This window comes from Durio zibethinus, chromosome 5 (genome assembly GCF_047325235.1).
Source record: "Durio zibethinus cultivar Kanyao isolate XHJ-2024 chromosome 5, ASM4732523v1, whole genome shotgun sequence".
NCBI lineage: Eukaryota > Viridiplantae > Streptophyta > Magnoliopsida > Malvales > Malvaceae > Durio > Durio zibethinus.
The window spans coordinates 4,179,390-4,206,998 of NC_143166.1; the positions used below are offsets into that span (position 1 = coordinate 4,179,390).

The following is a 27,609-nucleotide window of genomic DNA, read 5'->3' on the forward strand; positions in this document are numbered from 1 at the left end:
AGCAAATGGAGAAGGGAATAGAGATGAGGGTAGATGAAAAATGCTTTCATGAATTCAAGTACTGGGAGAACAAATCGTATCTTATTTTTTCTTCAATAAAAGGATGATTAACTATGAATGAAATACACTAAATGCAGACTGATTTCTGATTGACAAATAAATATTATATATATCATCAAATACAGATTGGCATCGCTTAGCAAAGAGATAAATATTTGACTTCAATAATGATTCCGTGCCTACGATGGTGCCTTTTGGTTAATCAAAGAAAATAAACTGACTAATTGAGAAAGGGAAAAAAAAAAAACCAGCAAGAAGAAAAAGGGAAATTAAACTGCCCCTACATGATCGTATTCTGCAGAATGCAAGAATGGGGATCACCTTACAAAAAGTATTTCATCCGATCATCTCTCCTCATAGCATTGTATACAGCTTGAACCTGTACAGCATAGCAAGTTCTATCAGTGTAAGTACAATCCTTTGTTATTTGAAGCAATTTTTTATTTTATATTTTTCGTGTCTTAGAAGGATAACCAAAGTACAGTGAATGAATCTTATATCTGGTTGTGTGTCCATGAATGTGCCCGTCTGTGGATGCGTGCGTGTGTGTGTGTGTAAGAGAGAGAGAGAGAGAGAGACCTGTTCACTGGAAACAACCCGAACAGGACCGATGTTAACAGATACATATTTTCCCCTGGATGATAATTTCTGCCTCACCCGACCCTATTGTGAAATCATGTGAGATGTATATATATCTTCCGCATTCTTTCTTGCATGGATGAATCAATAAAACTTGATAAAACAGAAAAAGAAAGCAGCAGGAAAATGAGATGAGCAGTTTATATTTCAATACTGATCTATTCAACATGAATCGTCATACTTCAAGGTTGTTCTTCTCTAGAACTCAGGCTTACTGCAGGAATCAGTTTGATTCTGCCATAAATATTGAAGATACAGCAGTCACAGTTATGTTCCTCAAAATGCAAACTTCTAGGGGTGAAACAGTGTCATCAAGCAATAAGTTAATCAGCTAAAACCAAGTTTCTGCTTGAGGCAAGTCAGATATCTCTTTGTGAAGAAATGCCAATATATCATATATCTCTAGTCCTAGTCTAAATCAAACCTATTTTTCCTGTTAGAATATTGCCTTAGATCAAAGTTGCACAAATGATAAATCATTTGGCATTTCTTCAAATACCTTGTCAAAAGACCCAAAACAGGGTCGTTCATGGTAACAACCTTATGCTGCCAGTTACTCTGTAGCACCCAGATGTTCCACATGACTATGAGTTGCTCACTTCCAATGATTAAAGCAATTCTGATTTTATCTGAACTGCAGGTTTTTAAAACTCCCGTTTAATCCTTCAATGTTCTACCAAAATTTCCAAATTCTTTCTTTGGTCAAAATCTGCCTGTTATGTAATACTTAGCTGATATAATGCACATTCCTAGGGTACCAATTTATTTGGTAGGCAATCACTTGTTCTTTAGAATCCAGGAATGTGCAATGTGAAATGGTAAGCCATGTACATTTCACAGAAGTCTTTCTAGTTGAGATCTCGCCTATACAGCAGCTCCTACATACTCCTAACAAAATGACTTTTACATAAACTAATACTAATTAAAGTCCAGAAGAGCTCTACAAAATATTCATGAGATATCATGGATTCCACCTTTTTCCCAAAAGTGAAACCAAAATGGTAGTTTTCACTTTTCACCATCACAAACACCTAGATTCATCTACCTATAAACTAAAACATTACCCCAAATTTATTCTGCTGTCTATATTCAAATGCATAAATAAACGGACATATTGATGAATAATTGATTTTCACCAATAAAAAGGGTATAGGTACCTCAGGAATTGGCTGTTGTATAACAGATTCAACAGCAACAACCATAGCTTGCACAAAATCATCACCTCCAGTTCCAATAGCAGTAAATCCTCTAACAGTGGGGTATGAGTTGACCTGACAAGTTATAAAGAAACAAGTACGCAGCCAAAAGAATATCAAAACTTTCAACATCAAAAATCTACAAGCTGCACTTACCACAGACAGACAGCCAAATGAAGGAATTTCCAATCGAAATGAATTCAATCTCTTAGTTCAAAAGCGAAGGAAAAGCTATTGTCTCAAACCACTTTAAAGGATATGACATACCTTCTGATCCAAAGCAAGCCATTCATTAGTTGAATCATCGGCTACTGTACCACCAATAACCACATTTGTGGTTTGCCCAACTCTCCCTTCTGTTTTTGATACCTCTGAATTCCAAAACCAAAAGTCCATATCAATAAATTCAGGAAAAATAAAATCAAAATAAGTTTGATTCAAAAGAAGGGAACCTGAAATTGCTTTGAGAATGGCTTCCTGAGGAGGACCTTGATCAAGCTCATCCTCCTCGGACGCCGAAGGCGACGGCGTTTCATTATGAGAGCAATTCAGCTTCTGACTTGGTTTCGAAAAGTGAATGTCTCGAGCCCTAACAGCCGTCACGTAACATCCGCAGCTCCCTCTCTTCGCAGAAGAAATTCCAAAGCTCTTCGACGTTTCAACAGAAAGGAAATTCCCGTTTCGTTGCAGAGGCCTCCACGGCTCAGTTATGAAAACGGAACGCAATACCGTCCTGCACGCCATCTCTGATACCTTTTCTTTTTTCCGATTAATTCCTATTTTCTAGCGTCCTTTATATATCTGTGCTCCGTCCGGTAAATGAATAACGATGTTTTTTCCCTTTCAATGGTTTGTTATGGGCGCCCCCAATTTTCCAGTAGCTTGGCCTTCTTTTAGCTGCCCATGAAGTTACGTAATTACCCTCCTTAGTAACTTTAGTTACTCAGAATCAATTGTCTTTTCGAATTCCTGGAAATGAAGATAGTTAGTAGGGTGCTCCAATCATTTTTACGCCATCATGGAAGATAAGTCAATAAAACGGAGGATGTTCCGCGAACAACTTAACTAACTTCCACTAGTCCCGAGCGCACCTGATCTTAATTATTCTTGGGTAAAATAAAATCGTTATGAAACCCGGTTAAAACCCTAATTTTGAATCACCAGCGGTTTAGTCCGAGTGGTACTGAGTTAACCCATCGGCTCGTGGAAGATGTACGTACCCGATGGAGCCGGTGACGATACAGAACGGACCGCTTTCAGGAAAACAGAGAAGAAGTACAAGCTTTATTACGAGGATAATTGGAAATCCTCCAAAAAGTACCTCACTTTTCAACTTATATCTCAAATTTAGTTCACTTTAATTAAAAAAGAAAACGAGTCTTTTTTATTGATTATTTGGTTTGAATTTCTCAGGAAGAAACAACCTAAACAAGTCGATTTATCGGAGGTTTTGGATTTCAAATCCATTTCAGAATCCTACAATCAGAACGGTGAACTTCCTTCCGGAGTTGTAGCTGTTAATTGTGGATTTGATCGTCCAATTTTTCGCTTGGAAAATCGCCCTGGTATCTATCTTTCAATTTGTATTAATGAGTTCCGAATTAGAGAAGAAATTTGAATTTTCTTTGGTTCTTTCTTGGATGAATTGTTCTAAAAATGCAGGGTTCTATTTTATTCCTGGCGCATTGACTTTGGAGGAACAATGTAAATGGATAAGGGAAAGTTTAACGAACTTTCCGCAACCTCCTAATAGAACAAATCACAATGCTTTTTATGGGCCTATAAGTAACCTGTTTGTTGCGGCGAAGGAAGGTAAAGTATTGGTTGAGGAGGAAAGGTCAGACAATGGCTTGGATTCTGATTCGAGTGCTTCTGCAAGCAACGGAGATGCTCATAGATGGAAATTTTATGAGGAAGACATTGCGGGATCAAGGGGAAAGACTTGCAAATCAGTTTCTGCTTCTGTTTTGCTGCGAAAGCTCCGGTGGAGTACCCTTGGCCTTCAATTTGACTGGTCCAAGGTAGGTAGCCACTCATTTAGTCCTTGTGTCTTTTGTTGGTGGGACTGGGATGTTAACTGTCTAATTAGAGATGATGATACTGATCAGACAGCACCGGATAGAATTTTAAGGTTCTTCAATTTGATCTTGTTGGTTGCATTAGATTTAGTTCTTGGTTTCTAATTCTGAAACTAAAGGACCCTTCTTAACTCTTGTCATAGAAACTTATTTCATGTAAGAGTAACGTTTTGAAAATTGTTATAAGATATCATTCAAATATGATGATGTGCTGATCATAGTTCTGTCTTAACCTTGAGAAATGTGCACCATGCATGACGCTAAGTCTGTAATTACTCCTTTTCTTTAATAAATATTAAAGGGGATTGTTTATGTTGAGGTGATTTCTAAATTGATATGTATTCATGTTGCAGCGGAACTATGACATGTCTCTACCTCATAACAAAATACCGAATGCACTCTGTCAGCTGGCTAAAAGAATGGCTGAGCCTGCAATGCCTATTGGAGAAGAGTTCCGGCCAGAGGCTGCAATTGTCAACTATTTTGGGTTAGGTACTCTTTAAATACAATGGTTGCATACTGATTAATTCTCAATTTTCAGTAAATGTTCTCAAGTTGTTGGCTGAGCTTGGTTACTGCTGGAGTGAAAAATATTCACTAACACTGTGCCTTATTCTATATTATGACTTTGGCTAAACCTGTCTCCTGACTTTAAAATAAATTGAGGGTTATGTTTTAACTATGGAATTACTTAAACTTGGTGATTGTTCACCATGTGATGGAGGACATTCTTGCTAGTATTAGAAGAATGTCTATTCTCAGTGTCAATTTAGAAAATAGGATTTAGTCTCTTTATGGGCTTTTGTTCGAATTATTTTATTTAAAACCTAGGTTGATGAATCTCATACAAACACACACAAACACACACCTTTCATTAAATTTCAAAGTTAACTTTTGATTATTAATATTTGACTTTGAGATTTGAATTGAGAGAACTTCAGATTTGAGTTATAACATTAGGATTTTCAGACTATTATTGTGTTAATATTCTGGGTTATTTGTTTTTCATCACCATGTCACCTGTTGCACAAAGTCCTTTGTCTCATTTACTTTTAAATTCTCTTTTATCTTTCCAGGTGATACGCTTGGTGGTCACCTTGATGATATGGAAGCCGATTGGAGTAAGCCTATTGTTAGCATGAGGTAACTTGCTATTTCCTTCCTGTTATTTATCCCCTCCAAATTAGAAGGACGAAGGTGAGAGGACAGACAGGGAGGGGTGTGGATTAAAGTAAGCATCCTCTTAGTTTTGACTTTTGACTGTATTTTCTCTCTCAGTTTGGGCTGCAAAGCTATTTTCCTTCTGGGAGGAAAGTCTAAACAGGATGAACCATTAGCAATGTTTCTCCGAAGTGGGGATGTTGTACTCATGGCAGGAGAAGCAAGGGAATGCTTTCATGGTGAGATTTCACTTTTCAGTGGTTTTCTTTGTTATGATTTTGAATTTTTCTGGACTTGAACTGGATGATAAAATCAGTCTATCAATCAAATAGCAATACAAATGCTGCAATAAAAAATTGTTTTAGATATACGAGGTATTTGCCTTCTAGAAGGACATTCTGTTCTTTCTTACTGCCAAAGATGCCAGTCTAAGGGACAAGCACCTGATTAAGAGATTTCTCTTTATGTATTCTATGTTATTAATTACGTTCTCAGATTGCTAATAAGCTACAGATACATACTGTTAACAAGAAATATCAGCTACAACTTCTACGCGTAAATACTTTTGGCATGAAAATTAGATAAACAATTTATGTGATTGTTGGTTCTCTTCCCTAGCATCTTGTCCAACCAATTAATCATCCCTAGCAATTTTCAATTCTTGCAGGTGTGCCTCGCATATTCACAGACGAAAAAAATGCTGAAATCACTCCTCTTGAATTGCAGTTTTTGCACGAGGATGATCATTGTTTCTTAGACTATATAAGAGTTTCAAGGATCAACATCAATATCAGACAAGTCTTTTAATTTTGCTTTGAGCCAAAAAATGGAAAAGGTGATTTGATTTTGCTGTCTTCTTCTCAATCAGTTCAGTTTAGCTTTTCAACTCACAGGTCTATTGGCATTTTCGATCCTAGCTTAAGCAGCTTGGTTATTGGCTGTGTAAGAATGTACTCAACAATTTTTTTATGAGAAAAGGGAATTATTTAGTAAAATTTTTGGTTTCACTTTCGAAGTAGTAGTAATAGTACTACTCTAAGCATGCTAGGGACTGATTCAAAATTTTGTTGGCAATAGAAAGGGTTCAGATCTCAATCTTCCTGAAAGAAAAAAGAAATATATGGGAAAATCCTGAGAAAGAAGAAATATATGGAAAAATAGGTGTGGGCAATAGAATGGGTTCAGATCCCAATCTTCCTGAAAGAAAGAGAAATATATGGGAAAATCCTGAGTAAGAAGAAATATATGGGAAAATGGGAAAAAAAATTGTGGAGAGTGGGATTTGAACCCACGCCCTTTCGGACCAGAACCTTAATCTGGCGCCTTGGACCAACTCGGCCATCTCCACTCTTTTGAGGAGATAAAAACTGCTATTTGTTGAGAAACATAATAATCTTATTGAAGCCTCATCCAATTTTCTTCTACTTTCATGATAATAGTGTTCGTAAGTTTAAAGAAAATATTAGAGATTGAGTTCAGCCTTGTCCTTCCCTTTTTTTATATAATAGGGCATTGCCCTCTTTTGAACAAAAAAAAAAATGTTCATAAGTTTAACTCAAATAATTTATTAATTACACAAAATTTTAATAGTTAAATTTTAACATTTGTAACATATAATTTATTAATCTTTATTTTATTAATCACTAAAAATTATAAATTTTAATATTTGCAACAATTTTTTTATTTTTTAAGTTTTTTTTTTTTTTAAATCATGATTTCTTTTGTTTTTTCGCTGTTGTTGATTTCCTAAAAAAGACGGATCATTTCCTCTAGCAGCTGGGACGTTTTTCCTTTCTTTCACACCTTTTTATCATTTACTGACTCAAAAAGACCAAAGTTTCCCGTGCCGAAATAAAAAAATTCAACGGCGTTTTCCTCATGCTTGAGGTTAGGTTAGGTCACCTGTTCGAAGTTAGCTTTCACATCACAATCTTTTGCCATCTTTTGCCAAAACTGCTTTTCTGAATCCTTATACACAATAATGCCTTCAAGTTCCAGAGTTCGTTCGCCAATGAATTACTGATATAACGTAGCTTTCACCGTGTCGGCAAATTAATACTTAGAACTATTAACTTCCATTTTAGGGTCCAATAATCAACACATCTCTTTTTTCAAATTTTGATGTAATTTATGGCCTGTCGGCTGAGCAGCTGGTCGGAGATTGGTTAGAAAAACTGAGATGGCCTAACGAATAGAACAAAATAAAAGGTAGTCGCAAATAGCAATTAAAAAATATATATTATCAATATTTATTTGTTCGAATGATAAATAATTTGATTTTTTTAAATAAAATTTTAATTTTTATTATTGTAAAAGAGAGAAAAAGATTTAAAAATTTTATTTTTTATGAGATCTGACCGGATGTGATTTTAAATTAATCAAAATTTAAAGTAATTATCGAATGCAAAAAAAATCTTAAATAAAAAAATATTAAATATATTTTTTTATTAAATTTAAAAAATTAATGTATTAATTATATTTATATTTTTAAATATGACATCACTATCATCACTAAAAACACAAATGAACATTTTATTTTGGTAAAATTGGATGGCACATGACATTATGGGATTTTCGATTTCCATGGAGGAAGTACAAAAAGGGTTGCTATCACGATTCATTATGTCGAGAAATGAACTTCATTTGGAACTTTGAGCTATTCTTAATTAAGCGTGAACTTAATGGGAATGAGAGTATAAAAAAGAAGACCGTGATCGACTTTTAATTTGGGAGAATTTGGACATCTCTATGTTGAGTATATAGGAGAAGTAACAAAAATACAAAAATGTTTGATACTAAAATTTTTATATTTTGTATATAAAAAATTAACTTAAAATTGATCCAAATCATATATATATATATATATATATTCAAAATTTTAAACCAAAATACATATAATAAATTTAAACTTAAAATTTCAAAATTTTAATTCTCAAATTTGTCATTAAACCAAGACCTTCTCCATTTTAAACATATTCTCGACGACAAATAGAATTGAATGGAATATAAATCTAGTACTAAAAAATTTTTTTTTTTTTAAAGAGAAATAGCTTAGGATATAGTGAGAAGTATTTTTAGGAATTAATCTTTAAAAATGTTCATTCGATTGATTCAGTTAATTTTAAATTAAATTACTCAAAATTAAATTAATCAAATTATATTATTTTATTTTTATTAATCAAATTAAAATTTTTAATTTTTAAAATTAATCAATAAAATATATTAAATTAAATTAAAATTTAAAATTTTATTTTTTTCAAATATAAAATAAATTAAATAAAATTAATCAACAAAAATATTTAAATACCAAAATCATAAGTTAAAAACTCTAATTACTTGAAATAAAAAAAAAGAGTATTTCATATATTTTTAATTATATATATAATTTTTAGAATATTTTAATTAAAATTATTTTTAATAATCAATAAAAATTAATCTATTAATTAAATTAAATCAATATAATCAATTAATTCAATTAAAATAGAATTAAAAACACCCTATGAATCCGTATCCATTTCAGTATCATTGGATAAAATGGATGAAAGACGATTAATTCATGACCGTTGATCAAAACAGCAATTTCTGAAGGAAAAATGGAAAACTAAAAAACAAACATATTTCTCTCCATAAGAATCTGGAGATGTCCAGTCCAACACAGCAGTCAGCTGAATGCCAAAACCCAAGTTATTATCCAAAGAAGAGAATAGAAATAAGCAACGTCGCTCACACCTCCAAAGCCATGGGTCAAAATAAGCACAACGGCTACAGTCCAAAGGCCGAAACCCCAACGCAGCACACCAAACACTCACGCTTCTACGTGTACAATTCCATGGCCACCTTTTTTTTCTTTTACATTCCCACCAAAAAAAAAACCTAAATATTTTAATTGCTGCGAAAAAGATCTCAAACGTATATTTTTTTTATTTCTCTTTCTCTCTTTGGCTGGTGTTTCTATTTCTTCCTCTCGCTCAGCTCCGTGTATTGAAAGCTTCCCATCCTATCTAAGACGACATGGTTCCGATCGTTTTGACCCAGGTGGCGACCGGCTTGAGTGTGTTGGCAGGGGCTGTGTTTGTGAAATCGTTCATGGACCAGAAGCCCATGACCGGTCCGTTTCAGCGATGTCCAACTTGCAACGGCACTGGTCGCGTCACATGCAATTGTTCACGTTGGTCCGATGGCGATGTCGGATGTCGGACTTGCGCCGGGTCGGGTCGCATGGCGTGCAACAGTTGCGGTGGTTCAGGTACGGGCCGACCAATTCCGGTCCAGCTTTCTGTACGTCAACCAACGAACCGAAGCTCCTAATTAACCGGGTTTTTTTTCTCTTCATGAATCATGACAGTCTCAAAACTCTCTTCTACTTTTATAGTTTTGGTAAGTTGTAATCTTTATAATGACTGTATTCAGATTCTTATAAAAAATTGAAGTAAGATTACTTGCAATTTGTTTTTTTTTTTTTTTTTTAAATTTGTTGCGTAATCCATTTTTAAAAGGTAAATATCTATGGTCTCATCTTTTTTTTTTGTTGATTGTCAATTATGGGAAATTATAATTTTTTTTTCTATCGTTTTTGGCTTATGTTTATTAAGAATTTGGAGAATTGTCGTAAAGATTTACATTCCTGGGCAGGAATTCCGTGAATATATAAAATCGGTCTCTTAAAAAAATCTTAAAAATATTTGAAAGTTTTTTTTTTTTTTTAAAATTTTGTGAATATTGATGATGTAATAAGAAGACTGAACTTGATGATGTGTTTGTTTATGTAATTGAAGCGAAGGAAACAGTTGAAATTTAATCTATTGTTACCTTAAAATCGGATACTTTTGTACAAAGAGGTTTTAAGATGTAAATAAAAAGGAGATTGCATGCGATACTCGTTGAGTTAAATCTTGAGTTAAGAGACCAAGTTATTTAAATTTTTTTATTTTTTATGCTATGAATGATTATATAAATTAATAAATTGAGATGAATCCTAAGTTCGGAGACCAAGTTATTTAAAGTTTAATTTTTATATGCTCTGGCAAAAATAAAAAATACAATGCTTATGAATTTTGATGCTTGTACCGTAAGTGTTGCTATCTCATATTGAACTATTTTTTTTCTGTTATATATTCAAGTTGGTGCATGGTTTAGATAATAGAATAATGGAAATGCAAAAAAAAAAAAAAAAATCTTTTGTCATTGGCACAAGCCAATCCTTAATATACACCGCTTCTTTTGTTAGTTAAATCTAATTTTTTTTATTCCTAAAACTACCGCTTCTTTTGTTAAAATAAAAAAAAAGCTGGTTTTCACGTTTTTGTTGTATTTAAAGAAAAAAAGGACAGACTGTTGGTACGTCAAAAGGTGCACTTGTGTTTGACCTTGTCAAGCCAGATTTCAAGTGCGTTCGAAGGTGAATCATGAATGAAAGAAGTTTCTTCCATAGTTTTGGGAGGCTGGGTCAGACTCAGCCGGTCAGGATTGCCAACGAATATGCACATGCATGCATAATTTCTCAGGATAAATCTACCACATGCTTATTGCACTCCTGACGGCACGTTGAGCCCCCTTGTTCTATTTCTTTTACATGACTAAGAGGCTGCCTTCTTCTAGAAATTGATGTTTTCCATATCTTTGAAGACATGAAGTCGTCAGCAGTAATTGATTATCGTATAAAACAATATATTCAAGATTTTAGGCAGGTTATAACTTATAATCTCAGCTCATACTCCACACAAAAGCGTCAAGTAATAATGAGCAGTTTAAAAAAAAAAAAAATTTCCATTTTTGTTCAACCAGATTTCTGAAAGGCAATTGAGTAAGTCAACGATGACGACACTCGACATATGGCTGCTGCTACATCTTCAATATCATTCACCATCCCCTTTTTGGAGGTAATCTAAAAACATGTAGTTCAAAAATGTACCCAGATACGTTGTACCTGAAGAATGGAGAACCAAATTTCCATTTTGCAGGAGACCAATCTGACCAATTATGAAACTCTACTAGTTCATGAATTCAAATCTTGAGATGGGTCTTGTGGAATTTATGGGATGGCAGAGATTTGTCTCTCATTTTATAACCCAATATCACAGGCATATACCCAAAAAAAAAAAAGAAAAAAAGAAAGAAACTCTCCTAGGATCATGTCGACAGGTGACGATATGGAATGCAATTAACATTGCAACTCTTTACGACTGTTTTCCTGTAATGAGGTTCCGAGGAGAGTATCAGGTGTTTGAAAGTTGAAGCAGTTAGATCGAGTAGGTGCTTCATCAATGAGGATTATTTGAAGTGTTAACAGTGGTAATTGCAAATGACTAGATTGATCTTTTGGGCCCTGATCTATGGATTTTGCGACATTTTCAGGCTTTTGAGTTCTGATTACCAGTTTTCAAGATTTCATTCCTTTCACAGAAAAAGCTCGGACTAAGTAGCCAATTAATGTTGGTTAACCTCAATAAATATTCATTGCATCTAATTCCACAGAGGTATTTGTACATCACTGGAGCATCTATAGAACATACAAAGGCATTACAATCTCTACTGATAACAAACATCTCCCCATAAAAGCACACATCTTTCTATCTCCTCGCTAATTAGGCAAAGGTATGATCATCAATGTTTCTCCAACATTTTCTTTCTCCTTTGTTGTGTCTCACTTGGGGGTGAAAGCCTGAAATGGAGAATGAGACGGTTAGTCCAAGCCTACAAAATAAGCAACTAGATCTATAATTACTTGTTCTTGTTCTTGGTGAAACTAAAATACATATAAATGCAAGACAATATGAATTGTTAATTTTAGATTTGTGTCTTTAAAATTTAGACTAATTATTATGTATTGAAAAATTTAATTTCATGTTAGTTTTAAACCTGAGCACGGAGCACCCTATGATATGTTATGATCTAAGTGCTACATGATTAAAAGAGGAGATGAACTTACAGCAAAAATGTTAGCATGACCAGGATCGGCAAGGTGGGCGAATAGGTTGTCAATAGGTCCAGTGCCAGTGTAGATGTGTTGGAACCATGCACCCATCACAGCCAACATAGCCAATCTACCATTCTTGATCTCTTTAGTCCTCAACTCCTTGATCTTCTCAGGAGAACCGGTTCCCCAGCCAAGAGGGTCAAACCATAGACCACCAGGGTACCCAACGTCAGTCCCGGTAAGCTTGTTATTAGGGAAGATGGGGTCGGTGTTTACACAGCCTGGCTTGAGAATGTCAGCCCATCTTCTCCCTTCTGCCCAGCCGATGAAAATAAGCTCAACTATGAAGAGGGTTGTGGTGTCAGTGAAGTATTCCTCTGTTCCAGCTGAATACCATGAAGGAGTGTTTAAAATACCAATCTTTGTTAGGAACTCTGGGATGAAAATACCAGCAGCTCCCAACATTGCCCATCTGCAGTGCACAATCTCTGATTGCACGTTCCATCTCAAGGTCTCAGGGTCAGATCCTGATAAAAACCCCTCATTACAAACGTAGAATTAGTATTAATTCAAAAGAAGGAAAACACACCGAGCAAAAAATGAAAGTAACTTTTTATTACAATTAGTGGTTTGATTTAAATGATTGTGAGGTACTGCTATGGAATTAAACTTACCAAGACCTAGAGGATCAAAACCAAAGTCTCCAGGGAGGCTGAACCAAAGGATTCAAATGAATGTTAGAAGAAGGTTAGTATAGAGTAGCCCAAAAATGGTGGTATAATGTTTTACTGAACCTGCCATCAAGCCATGGAGGAGGAGTGCTGCCTGGGAACCAAAGAGGTCTGCCGGGGTCTGCTGCTGCACACACCGCAACTGTTCGTGCTCCGGTTGGTGCTGTGTACTTTCTCACTGATCTTAGTTTCTTCCCACTAAGGAAAGAAGCGTTTGTTGTCCCCACCACTGATCCAGTTTTCTGTGAACTGTAACATTGTCTTACATCATAAGTATAAGTTGGAAAAATCTACCCTGACCATTCTACCACGGTCAGCTTCCAAAACAGATGGGATCCTAAACTGTGATCATTATTAATAGTTAACTATAAGTTCATCATTTCTAATACAATTGCATGCGCAGATATTTTTTATGGTTTTAACATTTGAAGCTGGTTTGCTAATAAGGTAAAGAAAGAACTTGCCTAAGGGATGAGATGGCAGCAGCTGCAATAGCAGAAGAAGCACAAACAGACGTCATTTTGGGTCAAAATTTTCCCTTCAATGAGTTGGGGGTGTGGCAGCAAGGATATTGAAATCTGTTTATGTATACAGGGGCTTATCTTAAAGGATAGGAGATTAGATGTGTTGGCTACTGGTTTGCCATCTGTCAAGCAGAATCTGTTATCAAGCCCCTTTACCTCCACTTCTTCTGCTTATTCAGATTAAATCTTAAGTTGGTGGTTCACATTGCAAATCTTCTGTCAAAAATGGAAGCATGCAAATATTATTGGATTTAAATGACAAATAGTCTGCATATTATAGGCTATGGCCCAACTTCATGAACCCAACCCCAGAGTATTTTCATGAAATGACCAACCAGAGGTTTTAGTAATGTTGGGCTAGGCCATCTTGCTTTTATCAGTCCATCTACTTACTTCAGAGGATCCAAATAAAATGACCTAAAGGCCCATATCAGAACAGAAAAAAGAACAACCTAATTGATCCGGCAAAACATGGGCCACAAGGATAAGAAAATTCTGGCAGCTATAATTTTTTTTATGATGAAGGTGAGGAAAATGTTGTAAATATGGAGATTTAAATTTTTTATTTATTCAGTATTATTCTTATTAAATATTATATGAATTAATTGAATTAAATTCTGAATTCGCAACTATTATCTTTTCATTAGTATTTTTTTGGTTACAGAAAAAAGTAATGATCCATAATTATCTGGTAAGAAAGAAAGTAAAATATCAGCCTGGATGCCACAACTTCATTTCTTATCTTTACATCTGTGACAAAATCATAGCCCCCATTTATGTCAATCTGAAGTAGATAAAGTCAAGGCCTACAGCCACATTTTCTATCAACTTGCTCGCATCTCTAACCCCAAGCCCCCAAAAAGATGAAAAAAAATTATCCAATTTGCTCTTCTTATGACACTTACCTTTCCATTTCCCTTATTTTGTCCAAAAACAATTCCTCTCTCTACGTACAAGATTTAGAAAAAAAATATTTTGTAATCTCCCAAATTACTAATACCCTCAACTCTATAAAAATTTTAGATTCAGTGGTTGACAAATTCCGAAATTTATAAAAAACCAACATAGAATTTACACAGCAAAGGAGAGTAAATATGTTTTTCCAGGGTAATAATTATGTTTTCCGGTAATGCAAGGATATCAAGCTCTGTATTACACACATAATCATGGACAATTTGGCATTTGCAACCCACAAGGATAAGGCACCGACCAGGAAATGGAAGTTTGGTAGACTTAACCAGCATATCTGCCACACATTTTCTCTCCGCTCTATGAACAGCCACCGGTTTTTCACAGGGCTTGACCCCCATATTATGTGAAAGTTTACACCTTTTTAAGGAAGCAAACGGTGGTTATTCAGCATCTAAATAATCTAAAATGTAATCTGTGAATGTTTGAGGTCTACCAACAATATCAAAGCATGTTTGATTGGAATTGGAAATCCTTTAGAAAGGAGCATGGCTTCCATGCCCTCTTTTTACTTAAAGCTTTCGAGTCCTTTTCTGCTTTTTCAAGCAGGCATGGGCTGGCTATTAGTACTCGCAATTATATCTGATGAGATTTGTTGCAAAGAAAAAGTTTTCTCTAATTATATCAGCTTGAGAATTATAACAAAAGCAGCAGCCTGGGAAAATCATACTGACATGCAAAACCTCTCTCTCTCTCATCACTTCTTCTTCTTTCAGACAGGGAAGTGGGGTCAATCAGATTACCATCCAAAAGTTTTTTTCTTCTTTAGGTCCGTTTCCAATTTCCATCCTTAGTTGCGGAGTCAACAAGCGAAACACTTCAGTCCTATGCTCCCTTGGCATCATTGACTTGTGCGGGAGAAAGAACAACACTCAATTGTGAGTTCTCGTTCTGAAAGTACTAAATCATGGGACATTTGGTTGTTATAATGACCATAACAACTTTGCCAAACCTTCCTAAAAGTGGGATTATTGTGTCGGATTCCCCCCCCCCTCCCTGGCCCCAAAAGTTATCATGTTGTTTTCATCAACTAATGTTTGTAGCAATCATTATATTTTCACATGCTAGCAGCATTATTACAGATAAATTTAGAAATTTCGAAATGTAATTGCGCTTTCCCCAATCGAATGCCATTCGGACCAATCATACAGTTGATGAGTGTTTTGCAAGGACTTCTAAAACTGGGATTGTTGGAGTACCAATACTTTGTTTTCAAGGTGTAGACCCGCATGTTCTGAAATCCATTTCCCACAACTAAGTAATCTACATCTAACCCCCTAACAGCTCACCGGGGGGCATTATCATTACCTACTTTGAAGCCTAGCTTTTGAGGAGACAGTTTTTGACAGACCAAACTAAAAATTATCGTCAAACTGTTAGATACTATTAAATTTCTGGTATTTAAAAGAAATTACACTTTGATAGGTGTTTACTTGAAGATTGATCGATATGGATTATGCAGTAGTGCCAAATAAAATTGCTGAGACAATGAGAGCTTGTAATTTGGAACACTAATCAAACTAGAAATGATTACAACTGAGACTTTTGCATATTCCAGATCAGCATTAGAAAAGAAGAATGAAATTAAAAAAGAAAACATATCCATGCTTTTACTTGTGACTTTAGCAGCTAACTCATTTTTCTTTAAGAACCCTTTATAGCTAGGATGAAGTTAGTTTCTTCATAAAGAAGATAATTTGAGCCTTGATTAATTAGTTCCCAGTTATGATCACAATGCCTAACAAGATATTCAACCGAGAAGTCGAGGATCAAACATCAAAAATCATGAGAAAACAAAAAACGTGATTAAGCATATATGCTTGGTGACATAGATCTGCAAGAAGATCAGTGGGTTATTGGCATCTCTGAACAGCCAAAAGCTTAAAAAAGTTATAATCTATAGTCCAAGGTTTGATGATAATATATACGCTCATACTTGTTAGTATGATCTTTTTCCAAAAGTTGCCTATAAAAACATATAGAATGCATATTCTAGCAGTTAAATTAATTATCTTCCAGAGATTAGATACAGAAAGTCAAAATTTTAAGCTAGGCAAGAACAAATATTAAGGTGCGTCATAGTTTAGCGGCTAATCAAATATTAAAATTCTTACCCTTTGCTTTGACTAATAAATTGATAATCATGGCGATCACAGGATTAGCTCTGCTGACCGGAATTATGTGCATATCAAGAATGAACTGCCCGTAAAAAATATGATGAATTTTGTTTACTACACCTAAACGCGACTGAAAAAAAAAAAAACAAATTGGAAATGTGCAATGGTTGGAATTCTATTTGGTAAAGGGGATTCTATCAGTTAACTACTTTATTAGAACCATTTGATTTGGCTTTCAAAAGTTGAGACATTCATATCAACTCAACATATTTAAGTGATATATGCATAATTAATAGTGGAAGGTGCTTTGTCTTGGCAATTTAAAATGTGACATGATAAAAAATAATACACGAAAGAGATATAAATTAAAATTTTAGTAAAACTTATTATGGATTTAATAAAAATAAAAATATATGTTATATTTTTTATGTTAACACGAATTATGACGTTTAATTTTTTGTGTATAACACAACATGAATACGTAATCAAATTTTTAATATTTTATATGATACAAATACATAAATTATCATATCTAGCCTCGTCCAAATGAAGACGAAGTCGTCTCACTGACCTTCTTTAATCTCCCTTTTCCTTGCTAATAATCAAGTCTTAGGTAATATTCAATCAAGATTAGATGCCGACCAAGCATCACGAATTTTGTATTTTAACACACAGAATGATGCAACAATTGCTGGCTAAATCACCTAATCCGACCCTTTCATGTTTTATCACTCAGGAATATATGCTATTATCGGTCCTTCGGACGGCCAAACCCTTCCATCATGTATCGCATATATGCTCCATCTGCATATCACAGTCAACCCTTTTTATCACTAATTATTTGTTACTGTTATCAAACGATTCCCTCATGTTAATAGATGATTGTTAGCTAGCTACCATTAATCATTTTTTTTTAAAAAAAAACCCCCCGGCCATGTCAACAGAGAAACAAGCAGACAATGAAGTTAGATAAATGGAGCTCTCAATGGTGACGTTAGATTATTATGCCTCCAATGGCTAAAATCTAAACCAAACCCGTTGCACTTTCCTTGATTTATGACTTCAACTGAGATTTTTTAACTATATCTGTGACGATATGCCATGTGTTTGAGGTTAAGTGGAGTGTTTGTTGCTTATTTTTTTTATTCTCATTTTGTTCTTTCTAGTTTAGATTGGAATACAAGAACCCATTCCTTCTTCAAATGGCCTTGATTTTAATTACTAAAAAGAAATAAATCTTTTAGGGAGAAAAAAGTTTGATTGCATCCAATTCATTAATATGGGTTAAAATTTAGGTTTTGCATGATTTAACTCCTCAACCATATAATATATATTCTTATGATATATATAAAAAATTTACAATTAAATACTCAAATTTTAGTTTGATCAAGTATCTGGACTCACATTAATTCTGTTAAAGGCAAATTGACATAAAAAAATGTAATAAATTTTTATTGATTGATATTTGTTACGCTAGTATGATATTAGTCAATAACAAAAAATATTTTTCGGAAGTAAGATTAAGGTATCTAACCGTAAATATTTTTATAGGTATTAAATTATTAAAAGTAATATAGTTCAATGCTAAATTACATGTTAACTTTATAATTTATTAAAGGGTTGACTGGTTTTTTGTGAGCTCCCTCTCTCAATTTCCAGAAACCTGTTACATCAGGAAGAAAGTTGACAATGGTGGATAAAAATTAAGAACGTACTTATGGCTGAGGTTAATTTCTGATCTATATATTTGGAATACTACTTAATCACACTATTGTTCATGTCGATATCAACTTCATAACGTTAGAATTGGACTCAACTAATTAAAAACTGAATGCTGCTTTTTGGCTTGGTGCTTCCTTTTGTTCTTCCTTTTCAGTCCCTTTTTGATAATGATCAACAGCAAATTTCTTTACATGGTGATTATAATCACATAATCTGAATTCAATTTCAGATGTCAGATACATTAGATAAGCAAACAGGTGTGAAGGGGTTGTTTAATTTTCATATATATGCTTGATAATTATATATCTAACTCAATTAATAAAAATTTATCAAAAAAAATCATGGCCTAATTAAACTCAATCAATGAATTAAATAAAAAGATAATTTTTTTAACGTAGAAAATCCATGGACAGAAAAGAACCAAAAACAGGAAAATCCACTAAAATAAAGAAGTTGGTACTTTTCACTTGTTTCTCTTTTCTTCATTGTTTGCCAGCTCTTAGAGCACTCTAAAAGTAAAAGATTATGGTATCGATATTAAACTTAATTAATTTATATAGTTATTTTTAAGAGTTAAAATCCAATAAATTCGAAATTTAACTCTTTAATATTTATATATTTTTTTTGTAAAAAAATAAAATTAATTAAAAAAAAGATTACCTCCAAGATTAACGTGCTTTGGTAGAATACTGAGTTGTGGTTAACTTCACTTACCATGCACGTTAAGGGTGTCCCATGACTGGCAGGCATTAAGCAATCTTACTAACACTAATTGATTTCTCACGTTGTTATATAGCTACTTTCAATGAAAATTAATGATGCCTCCAAGTTAAGCCCTGTCATGTGAAATTTAACAATGAGTAATTCAACTGCATAAGTGATTGAGACGATCGAGTACTAAAATCAACTGCCGAATAATATTTTTGAAGTTTACCTTTCTCTTCAAGAAAAAAATTCTTAGACCACACCTTTCCCTTCCTCATGATCTGTAATATGTCATACGAAAGTATGATCATGGCCTCACTCCTTAAACATGTTCAAGAAATGAACTATCCACTTATAAATGAAGTATATATAAATTTATGATTTAATTTAATTGATTTATGCAATTATTTTTATGAAATAATATTTAATAAATTTAAATTTTAAATTCTAACATTGACAATTCCTTCTTTCATCTTCGAATTGTGAGTGTAGGTAATTAAAAAGGGGGAAAACCTTAGTTGAAATTTCTTATATGAAGTTTATGAAGTTTCTAATTAAAATTGATTAAATAAAAATTAAAATCGAAAATCAAAATCGATAAATTAAAATGTTTGATTATATAGATTAAATGTGTAATATTTGAAAAAATTTTAATAAATATTGATATATATTTTTATATAGACATTTTTAATAAAACTGTTGACAGTCAAAATCAATATATTAAAATGTCTTGTTACATAAATTAAATGTGTAAAATTTAAAATTTTTTAATAAATTATATATATATTTTTAGATAGATATTTTTAATAAAAGTATTGACAAAATTTTTATCGTTAAATAAATATTTATCAAATTTAAATTAGAAATAACAGTTTTAATAAATTTTTTACATATTATTGATTTTCATATTAAATTCTATCAATCTATCAATTTTGATTTTTTATTAAATTTTTTTATATCAATTTTAAAAAAATTTACAAATTTCATGTAAATTTCTCTCAAAAAGCAAAATAATTATTGTCTAATTGACTTACCGACCAAAACATGACTCAAGAGCAAAGGTAAAAGGTTCCAAAACAAGTGTCCTTTCTTTTCAAATATATTTTTGGGTAAAATAAAGAAATGGGCAGTCCCCACTTTCCTTTCCTGATCAAAATAGTTATGTAAACGCTAGAGATAGTAGAAAGGTTTTTCATTGGACCAAAAATAATGCATAGCATGTTAATAATTATGGAAGGAGTATATAAAGAAGAATTTAGTATAATTTTTAAAAAAATGATGGAAACAGAGAATGTTAGGATGGCTTCAAAATTACTCAAGGGTTTTGGGCCATCGAAGAGAAGAGAGAGGAGGGTTGGAGGGGGCTCACCGCTCACGCTCACCATCACTGTGATTTTGTACACGACGCACGAGGATGGTAAGGGTAAGGGACCCAAAACCTAAAAAAACAAATGCCAAATGCGTTAAGCAACATCCTTAGTTCCCTCGCCCTAATGTCATTTATGGTTCGTTACGCTAAATTCTCACAAATCCCTATTTAATTAATTATCATTCCTAAAGCAAATTTTAGGAATTGAAGAATGGCAGCAATTTACGTTACCTTGAGCTGCCATGTTCTTTCGAATTAAATTAAATAAATATTACTTTGATTAAATGATAATTATTTTTACAATTATGGATATTCTCAAATTTTATTAGGTCTAATATTTTGTTAATAATTTTAAGAGTGCATTTTGCATAAGAAAATTTTTAATTCTTTTGTTGCATTCAAAATCTTAATTTCCTTTATCCATAGATTAATTTTTTATGATTTAAATGATAATTAATTAATGAGAAAGATTTAGATGAAGTTTTTTTAGGTAAAGTTTATAAAGTTTCTTACAAAAAATGATTAAATAAAAACTAAAATCGAAAATCAAAACAAATAAATTAAAAGACCTTATTACATAAATCAAATGTATAAAATTTAAAAAATTTTTAACATATTTTTTATAGACATTTTTAATAAAAATATTGACATAATTTTTACTATTTAATAAATATCGATTAAATTTGAATTATAAATAATATTTTTAATAATATTTTTATATATTATTAATTTATATCATTTTATTGGTTTGAATTTTTTTATTAATTTTTAGTAAATCATTTAAAAAAAAAAACTTCCCAAACTTCATCTGTTTTGTGCTTGATTAATACATGTATTTTCTTACTTAAAAAACCTTTCGCTTTGTTCATATCCCTCATGCAACGGTTTTCCTTTTCTCTTCTAAACACTCGATGTAAGTGTTACTCAACAATTTTAACTGAGAATATTTATATCATAAAATTTTCTTCTTGAAATTCCAAGTCATATAAATTATCTTTCCTCATCACAATGATTATTCTTTTTCTAAGTTGACGTTGGAAACCGATGTTGTAATTAGAGGAGTGCTAAGTAAACTTTGATCATTTTCCTCATCAGATAATGAAAACTTGAAGATTGAGAATGAGACAACATGCAGTTGTTAGTGGCGGCTTGTCATTTAGATACCATTGACTAATAATAATAAAGTGTTAAAAATAAAGAAATAAAATTACCAAAATTAATAAAATGACATGTATTTTTAAAATATAATAAAATTAATTTAAAAGTAAAAAATTAAAAATTTCACTGTTAATACATTAAAAATAAATTTAATAAAATTTTTGATTAAATTAATGATTGCATAATATCCGTGATCTTAGAGTTAGTCACCGACCATGATCAGCTTTGCTTAACGTTACACTTCCTCATGAACTGGATTAAATACTTCTCTTACAGCCTTTTTGATCTTTATGATTTTAATTTTTCCTTTTTTTTTTCATTTTAACTTTTTAATTAAGAAAGCAACAAGCCAATAACAAACCAAAAGTTAGATTATTTCAAAAACCCGGAAGGGAAGTTATTTTATATAGGGTTGCATGCTTTACGTAAATTAAACAGGCGACCAGGGACAGAAGGGAAGTTATTTGATGAACTGTTTTGATTATTTCTTATTTCTATCATTTAAAAAAATTTATAATCTTTTACAGAATTATTTTCAATGTTATTAATACTTCCCTGTTTGGCAAAAAAATAGCAATGATCAAATCTTGTTCCTCTTCTTTTTGTCATGCTTGTCTCTCCTCATCCTTGTGTCTGGAAAGAAATAAATCAGCATCGTTACAAGGAATAAACTTAAGTCGTCAGTGCATGCGCTTAAAGCTTCCATTAATTGTATTATTTGTTTTCAGAAAGATCTGTGATTTTTTTTCCATTGTAATTACTAGAGATGTTGTTATCACCTATCAGACGAATGCATTATGCATACGCATGCTTTCGAGTTGCAATTTTCAATCTCTGAACATTTTTTTTGTTTGATAAAAGAACTAAAAAAAAAACCGAGTAATTAATTTCAACGAAAATATAATTAATGAAGTTGTACGTTGGTTTAGAAAGCAGGGAGATTAAATTACATCTATTGCAACATGCAAAGTGGCGTTTTCCAATTGGCTTTGCAAAGTTTGGGTCGTGAAAATGAGGTGACCCCTAACCCTGAGGCCTGCGGGAAGCATATAATGACTCTGTTAGCCCCGGCTGCGGCCTGGCTTTGGTATTCGTTTGAAGCTTGAAGTTCAATCACCATGCACGTAAAGGCAAACAAGAGATTGCCCCGGAGCTAGAGGCAAAAAGCAACCTATCACTTGCTTGCAAGGCCAAGCAGTCAGCTGAGATACCGAGAAACCCCCTAATTTCAACTTGATAGATAGAAAGAGCTGTTTCCAGGGGGATGTTTCTGTCATCTGCTGAAACCAAAAAAAAAAATTATCCCATCACAAAGAGAGTTTTTTTTTTTTAATTACTGTCAATGAACAGTCACATCAAAAGGTAGACCAGAGAAACACCATGAAAGGGAAGCTAAGTGTTAAAAATTTGGCAGTCACCGTACACGCGTGAGGTGGTATGATAATCTACTCGCATGCATCAAAAACAAAAGCAAAGAGAAAATTTCAGATGATGTAATAAAGACCGGTCAAACATCTGTCGATCTCTGTCACGTGTAATCTAAGAAATATCATGTCTGGTTTTAAAAAAAAAACAGGTCAGAAATTTTCAGATAAATACCATCGTCTGCATGGAAGTCTGCCGATGCCCAAGCTGCTTCAAATAATAACCAGAGTGTAAATTAATTATATTAACTGCATCATCAAATCAAATACTACAATTGCTCCAATAAAAATTCGTCTTCGACAAGAAAAAATAATAATAAGTCGTCTTCTTGTCCTTGGGTGGGTTATTTTAGCATGTGGCTCTGACCAACCAACGATTCAAAAAATCAACGCCTATAACCATAATCTGACTCTTGTACAAAATATGGTCACCCCATTTATTTTTGTTTTCAGAATTTGGTGTCCAAATTTTAATGGTTTGTCAAAAGAACCCCACTTGATTTTTTTACAGTAAATCAGCACAACTTAAACAAGTAAAATTGGCTTGAATCATACTCAACCAGATGGCTAAAGCGTCACGTGCGTGCGCATGCACCTTCACCATTCTTGTGGGTCTTTTTATCACAGCAAGTTACGAGGGAGACGGACCCTAATGAAATTGCAAATGCGTTAAGCAACATCCTCTGCGTTGTCTCCTTCAAATTCTTTGTGTAGTTAGTTTTCCTTATTGTTTGTATTTTAAGAAGTAAACTTTTAAAAGTTTGGTTTAAGTTGGATTGATCAATGCTTTCAAATCCCAACGTAAGAAATGAGGAATGAGATTCATACCCTTTTTTTTTAACGCATTGAATTTCAGAAATAACGAATTTATACACTCATTTTATTTTTTAATCGATTCAAATAAATATATTTATTTAAATTTAATAAATTTATAAAAAATTAATTTTTCACTATTTTTAATAGATTCGAACTCAATCAATTAAAAAATTATAAATTATCTTTGTCACTTGAACTAAACGTCCAAGAATTTATTGCCAAACTAATAATCTTAGCTATAAAATATCTATTGCTTTTTTTATTCAACCTTTATTCTTTAACTGATTTTTGCTTGAGTACTAATTGCGGCATTGCATTTTCTTAATCTTTAATTTTTTTTTTTTTTGGGAAGGGGGGGGGGGGGGGTGGATTTCATAGTGCACATGTAGCACAACTACTTCCCCAAATATTTTAACTACTGCCATGAGTTTCCACCAAACATAACAGGCGGAGTTGCAGAACTGAAATTTAGTAACAAATGGCAAAACTTGTGTGGTAGATATAGCTCCGGTCAGCTTCTTGAATGGATAAACTCCACATCTCAGTACCACACGTCTTGCATTACAAGTCAATATTCATTGCTAAACAGGAATTTTGCCATAAATGTTTTAACAAACGTAGGGTGGTGCACTGTAATATATGCTAGAGGACAATATTGTGACTTTAGTTTCTTTATTTGCACATCCACATTTCTTGAATTTCAGCCTCTTGCACGTCACTTTGTACCGAATCTAATTCTACCTAATGGTTATGATTACCTTTTATATTTTTTGTTGCAATTATGATAAAATTAAAATCTTATTATTTTAAATTTAGAGTTTAATTCAGTTAATTTATATAGTTATTCTTAAAAGACGATATTTAATAAATCTAAAATTTAAATCTTAACATTTACAAACTTTTCTCATATTCTCAAGATATGCCATCTTTTGTACCAAAAAATCTTATCATATTCAAAATTACTTTGATTATGATTGTAAATTTTATCAATATATAATTTTATAAACAAATCTTTTGAAAGATATTATTGGAGCTATATGCTAGTACTACATGTCTAATATGAAAATATTGTTAAGATAGATTCATATTTGAGTAAAGAATCTCACATTATTAAGAAATATGAGATATCTTATATATACATAGAAGACTCAAGAACCTAATAACTTAAATTTTTGAATTCAAGTAATACTTAACATGTATATATGAGTTTTATAATGTGTTCTCATAAGTTCAAAGTGTGACATATATCCCTAACAACTAGTATTAGAGTGAAAGATTCGACTTGAAAGCAACATATGTGAAAGTAGAACACCTAAGACAGCAATGTACTGAGACAACATGTGATGGAGTGCAAGGTTAAAACTGTGATTAATTGCAAGCTTAAGAGAGTACTGAAATAATCTAGGTATGCAGTGGTTGAGTACAAGCTTGAAGGAGCATTAAGATAACCTAAACCCACAAAGAGGTAAGGTTGAATGTTGAGCACTTGAGCCTAAGGTGCACTAAGACCATTCTAGACATGAGGTTGTCTGGCTCAAAAGAGGTGATAATAAAATTTACTCGCATCGGAGGAACTTAATCAAAATTTACAAGTGAACGAAAAAAATTATTGAGATAAATTCACATATAAATAAAAAATCTTTTATCACTAAAAAATATGAGTGAAATGTTTATATACATGAAAAATTTAAAAATCTAATAATTTTAAATTTTAAATTCAAGTAATATCTAACATGTATATATAAACTTGAAATGTGGTGTATCTCATGTATTATGTACGTAAGGTAACCATTTAGGGGAAAATAATAAAAAGATCCACATGACAGGTTTAAACTGTGATCATCAATCAATGACTATCATTACCAGTGTGCTTTTAAGTCCACCTATTGAATCCAGTCTTTTTGGAGTAGCTTTTAATTTATGTATAAAATATAAAAATTGTTTATTGTATTTTAGTATTTTTTGATGAGTTTATGGATTTTAGTGTTAATCAATAATTTAATAAATGTATTTATACGTGTTAGGCAAAACAATTTCCATAAATCACGAATATTTTCATGTTATAACAAGTTAATACCATTACAACACTAGCACAATTATATAAAATTCAAATTCATTTAATTTTATGTCGGATCATGTTGAAAATGTATTCAAATTCATTTAATATAGAAATGGCAGATGCGAAGGAGGGATGTTTTGGAATCGGGAAGGGGAGCCAAATAGGCAAAAATAGAAAGCCAAGAAAACAAAAAAGAGATGATAAAAATATTTATAATTAAAATTTGATCAATATTTATTTAATAATAAAAATTTTTAATAAAAATATTTATTTTAAAAATATATAAATAAATTAAAAAATTTTAAAAATTTTATACACTTAATTTATATAACAAAAACTTAAATTTTATAATTTATTTAATTATTTTAATAAAAAATTTACGAATTTCACTAAAATATTTTTATCTATATCTTTCTCTTCACTCTTGCGATTGTCAAATTGATATGCAACGGCAAACACCTCATGCTGTCAGTCTGCTCAACTCTCTGACTCATACTTTGCTGATGTGGCATGTGAACAGATGTGCCTAACACACAAGAGATGAGTTCCGATTAGTGAGCCACGTGTCCGGTGAAGAAAAGAGGCGTGCACCACTAGGAGGGAACAACTCAGTTGTTTCTAAACGTCCCAACAGAAATGGGTCCCACTGTAACAGCTCCCGTCAACAGATTCTGTCCAAATTTGTCAGAAAAGAACAAGATAAAGTAACGCCTCTTTGCCTATTCTTCTCTTGCGTTTGGAGTTTAGTTGGAGCCCACCTTATTAACCGGAAGGCGTGCATCTCTCTCGGTATCAGCCATCGACTGTGTAAAATATGAACCTGATTCCTACAACCCGTGCATGGCCCATCACCCTCACCACCCTCCCACCTTTTTTTTTTTTTTTTAATCAACGAATAATTTATTTTTCTTAATTAGTTTATCAACAAGAGTTTTTTTTTTTTTTCATTTTTTATCTTTTGTCCACTGCAATACTGTCAAGTTCCATTTTTTAAAAAATTATACTATCCTCCAACATATATAAAAAAAAAGAAACAATCAACGAAAGGGTTAGTTTATAAGTTAATTATTTTTTTAATTTTTAATTTATTTTTAATGTCTTAATTTCTAATTATTTAAATTATTAAAAAAATATTACGTATCTAAATTCTTTTAAATTTACAATTTTTAAAAATTCATTCAACATATATGTCATATGAATAAATGCTTAGTTTATATATACTAATTTAGCTATTGTTCAATATGCATTTTAATAGTTTAATGACACCAACTAATCCGTTTTTAATGCATTAAAGATGGTTTGAAAGCTTGTTTAATTTAATTTTATGAAGTCAAAATGAAGATATTTTGATATAAAAGTTGTTTTGAATTAATGCAGTCCAAAGATAATTAAAGCAATGCATGCAGCATGGAAGATTGCCAATTTATTTACTCGATCCACTTTGTTTCAAATATTTATTTTTCATATATAATATAATAATTATCAAATAATTTTATTATAAAATTTATCAATTTATAACTAAATTATCACATCAAATGAAATAAAAGATGTTAAGATATAAATGATGATATACAAATAATATTTTTCTTTTAAATGTTAAGATATAAATGATGATTACTATCGTTTTAATTTTTCTCCACTTCATTGCCAGCTTATTTCTGAAATTAACCACCCTTCTTTAAACCAATTCAATGATCGTGATTTGTGAAAATAAAGTTTCTGGCAGTGGAAGATAAATCCTGAGTTGGAAAAAGTTGGTTACCCCTTTTTTTTTTTTTTTCATTTTGAAGAAAAAAAGAGAGATTCATTTTCTCTTTATCTCCCTGTTGGAGAAGGTATCACAGTGGGGACGCCACTTAGCTCTCCATCAACCTTTGCTTTCAAACAAAATTAATAAATTACAACTATTTTCTTTAAATTAAAAGGTGTTTGTAAATATGTTAAAATTAATTAACATTTTTTTTA

General features: G+C 32.2%; 4 protein-coding genes and 1 non-coding gene across 6 annotated transcripts; 2 read left to right on the forward strand and 3 right to left on the reverse strand.

Moving 5' to 3' along the window:
* Positions 1–123: 123 nt before the first annotated feature.
* LOC111282466 (uncharacterized) lies at positions 124–2,762 on the reverse strand. 2 transcript variants are annotated; one of them, XM_022870555.2, is made up of 5 exons: positions 2,348–2,760; positions 2,163–2,266; positions 1,857–1,970; positions 640–723; positions 124–439 (listed from the first exon to the last, which is right to left on the reverse strand). In XM_022870555.2, exons 1-5 carry the CDS (start codon positions 2,637–2,639, stop codon positions 383–385), a joined length of 651 nt encoding a protein of 216 aa, XP_022726290.1. In that variant the 5' UTR covers positions 2,640–2,760; the 3' UTR covers positions 124–382. The 2 variants fall into 2 exon arrangements, with proteins under 2 accessions (XP_022726290.1, XP_022726292.1); XM_022870557.2 differs by lacking the exons at positions 124–439; positions 640–723 and adding an exon at positions 763–933 and having other exon boundaries at positions 2,348–2,762.
* Positions 2,763–3,004: 242 nt separating this feature from the next.
* Positions 3,005–6,129, forward strand: LOC111282465 (oxidoreductase, 2OG-Fe(II) oxygenase family protein). Its single transcript, XM_022870554.2, has 7 exons — positions 3,005–3,212; positions 3,309–3,460; positions 3,558–3,916; positions 4,327–4,465; positions 5,050–5,116; positions 5,252–5,373; positions 5,802–6,129. Exons 1-7 carry the CDS (start codon positions 3,106–3,108, stop codon positions 5,939–5,941), a joined length of 1,086 nt encoding a protein of 361 aa, XP_022726289.1. The 5' UTR covers positions 3,005–3,105; the 3' UTR covers positions 5,942–6,129.
* A 272-nt stretch (positions 6,130–6,401) lies between these two features.
* TRNAL-AAG (transfer RNA leucine (anticodon AAG)) lies at positions 6,402–6,482 on the reverse strand. The gene has a single exon. It is a non-coding gene; the product is annotated as a tRNA-Leu (tRNA).
* A 2,544-nt stretch (positions 6,483–9,026) lies between these two features.
* On the forward strand, positions 9,027–9,579 carry LOC111282827 (uncharacterized). The gene has a single exon (XM_022871088.2). It carries the CDS (start codon positions 9,146–9,148, stop codon positions 9,440–9,442), a length of 297 nt encoding a protein of 98 aa, XP_022726823.2. The 5' UTR covers positions 9,027–9,145; the 3' UTR covers positions 9,443–9,579.
* A 1,987-nt stretch (positions 9,580–11,566) lies between these two features.
* On the reverse strand, positions 11,567–13,404 carry LOC111282826 (chlorophyll a-b binding protein, chloroplastic). The gene is made up of 5 exons (XM_022871087.2): positions 13,246–13,404; positions 12,845–13,030; positions 12,725–12,762; positions 12,063–12,577; positions 11,567–11,795 (listed from the first exon to the last, which is right to left on the reverse strand). The coding sequence occupies exons 1-5, from the start codon at positions 13,299–13,301 to the stop codon at positions 11,778–11,780; spliced, it is 813 nt and encodes a 270-aa protein (XP_022726822.1). The 5' UTR covers positions 13,302–13,404; the 3' UTR covers positions 11,567–11,777.
* Positions 13,405–27,609: the final 14,205 nt, after the last annotated feature.